Below are 2500 nucleotides of genomic sequence, written 5' to 3'. Positions count from 1 at the left end.
GCAACGCTTCCATCACATTGATCAGAAATTCCCAACACTTCTAAACTTCCCACTTCGCCTAAACTTTACAAACTGACAACAGCAGCATCAACAGTCAGGAAACAATGCATGTGGGTCGACCTTTACTGTAAATAAATGTCATTTTTACAACTGCATTTTTTTTTTGACGTTTGCAGGTGTTGCTGCTATACTGTTTATCACAATAACTTTCAGTTTCGTCTTCCCTTCTCATCACTGATTGGCCACACATTTGTCTTGTCAGAGGGAAACGGTTATGAACTATGGGTTGCCAGACTAGATCTGCCTGACAGACGATCTAGGTGGGCAGGGCGAGACTAAGAACTACCATGGAAATTCATACTTTCACAATTGACAGATTGTTATGATAAAGGCCAGTGTTGTCTAGGCTTGCATGTGTCTACCCGTTTCTGTGTGCGTGTGTGTGGGTGTGTGTGTGTGTATGCATGTATGTCTAACGTACCTGTACTCTTGCTGTGACAGACAATCACATAGGGCCTGAGCAGTGAAGCGAGGCTCGAGAGCAGCAACCTATAAAATCACATGCAACATGGTCATCCACCCACCCACACACACACAAAACACATTTCAGATATTTCCAGAAATAACACAGTGAATTCTGCACACACATACAAACACACATTTCCAGTACGTTCACTTTCATCTACCTCACCCCAATTTCCAGCGCAACAACAGTGTGCATATTTAAAAATGTCAGCGTTAGTCAGCAGCACTCATGAAAGATTAACGTGAGCCTCGCGTATGCACGGCTGACATCATCCTCCGTGATCACAGAGGATGCGTAACACCGTGGGCAGGAAATGGGACAGGGGATTAAAAAAACCCACCCTGCTGCCATGCAACGGCCACATGTGTGTACTCTTTCAAGTTCCTACTTCAGCTTCAGGATAAAGATCTGCAAAATGTCCTCTTGGATGCAAATGTCAAAGGAGAACAGCTGGACACGTCTCCATTTAAGCACAGGAATACTACAGTTTATGCCCTAAAAGCCTTAGAGTCCTGACTAACTAACATGTCGTCAGTTATGGAATGATGATTAGCCTACTACTAAATCTTAAATAAAACATGAACACACTATTGATAAATAAATAATTAAAATTACATTTAAAAACACATTTATTTGAGTTGGCACATATTAATGGCTTGTTAATCGTGACAAGATGTCTGGTGTACTGTAGAGGGGCTGTGTGTGGAGTCATACCTTCGTGGCCTCTATGAAGGTGAGTAGAGACTGGGCATCATTCACTGAGCAGTCAGCCGAGAGAAGCCTGAGGGAGGGAGGGAGAGAGAGAGATAGAGAGAGAGAGAGAGAGAGAGAGAGAGGGAGAGGGAAGAGGAGAGAGAGAGAGAAGGAGAGAGAGAGAAAGAAGGAGAGGAAGAGAGAAGGAGGGAGGGAGGAGAGAGTAACATGTACTAGGTCAGTCACTGATTTATATAAACCACTTCCTGTTTTAAAGATTGAATAAAGGCCAATGCCACACACACACACACACACACACACACACACACACACACACACACACACACACACACACACACACACACACACACACACACACACACACACACACACACAAAACCCAGGGGAATAACAAATTCACACACTCCTCCACCTCCATCCACGTCATCTCTGACCAGTAAAAGCCCATCCACTTCCAGGGAGACGCTGCACTGGAATTTTTGGTGAGATTCACTGGGAACCTCCCTTACCACAGTGAAGCCCTGTTCTGCCCGGCAACAGCGTGACCTAGGATGGGTGTGGGACTAGCTCTACCTCGGAAGATAGGAGGGCAATTCTACATTGGTCCCTGCTTAAGAATGCAGGAGTCTGGGTCTTTCATTTCTTTTTCTTTTTTTCAAACCAGACTTAAATATGCAGCAGTTTGAAGTCCGCTGAGTGAGCTATACTCAACATAAAGTGCATGTGTACAGACGCAGACACACACACACACACACACACACACACACACACACACACACACACAGACACACACACAGACACAGACACAGACACACACACACACACACACACACACACACACACACACACACACACACACACACAGAGAAAATGTCAGACAGTATTCAAAGAGGGCTCTTATCTCTGTTTCAACATCAAACTGATGACACCATCAAACAGAATGAATTCTCTACCTGCACACACAAGCAGACAGACACACACAACATAGCTTTTACATCAATGACAGAGACAGAGAGGGAGAGAGAGATGGAGATATGAGAGAAGAAAGAGATGAGAGGGAGAGAGAGAGGGGGGGAGAGAGAGAGAGAGAGGCAGAGACAGATGAAAGGGTTACACCAAATGACAGAAGAGGTGGATGAGAAAGAATGGAAGAGCTCAGGCTGATGAAAAAGTAAAAAGAGGGACAGAGAGGAGAGAGATGGAGAGAGCAGGGGAGATGTGAGAGAGTGATAGGGCCAGGCTATTTCACCAGGCTAGCCT

At 45.1% G+C, this 2500-nt stretch overlaps 1 protein-coding gene across 2 annotated transcripts in view; it reads right to left on the bottom strand.

The window, feature by feature from the left end:
- Positions 1 to 2500, bottom strand: part of swt1 (SWT1 RNA endoribonuclease homolog) — a 31990-nt gene that overhangs the window by 10281 nt on the left and 19209 nt on the right. For both annotated transcript variants that reach the window (XR_009941484.1, XM_062556147.1), the window contains exons 16-17: positions 1241 to 1307; positions 482 to 549 (exon numbers count right to left, since the gene is read on the bottom strand). Coding sequence is in view for 1 of the 2 variants with exons in the window: in XM_062556147.1 (XP_062412131.1) it covers positions 482 to 549; positions 1241 to 1307 (135 nt within the window). In the remaining variant the exon portion in view is untranslated. The remainder of the gene's footprint in view (positions 1 to 481; positions 550 to 1240; positions 1308 to 2500) is intronic.

This window comes from Sardina pilchardus, chromosome 15 (genome assembly GCF_963854185.1).
Source record: "Sardina pilchardus chromosome 15, fSarPil1.1, whole genome shotgun sequence".
Lineage (NCBI taxonomy): Eukaryota > Metazoa > Chordata > Actinopteri > Clupeiformes > Clupeidae > Sardina > Sardina pilchardus.
Note: the sequence above shows the minus strand (reverse complement) of the source record. Positions and strands in the feature narration are given on the sequence as shown.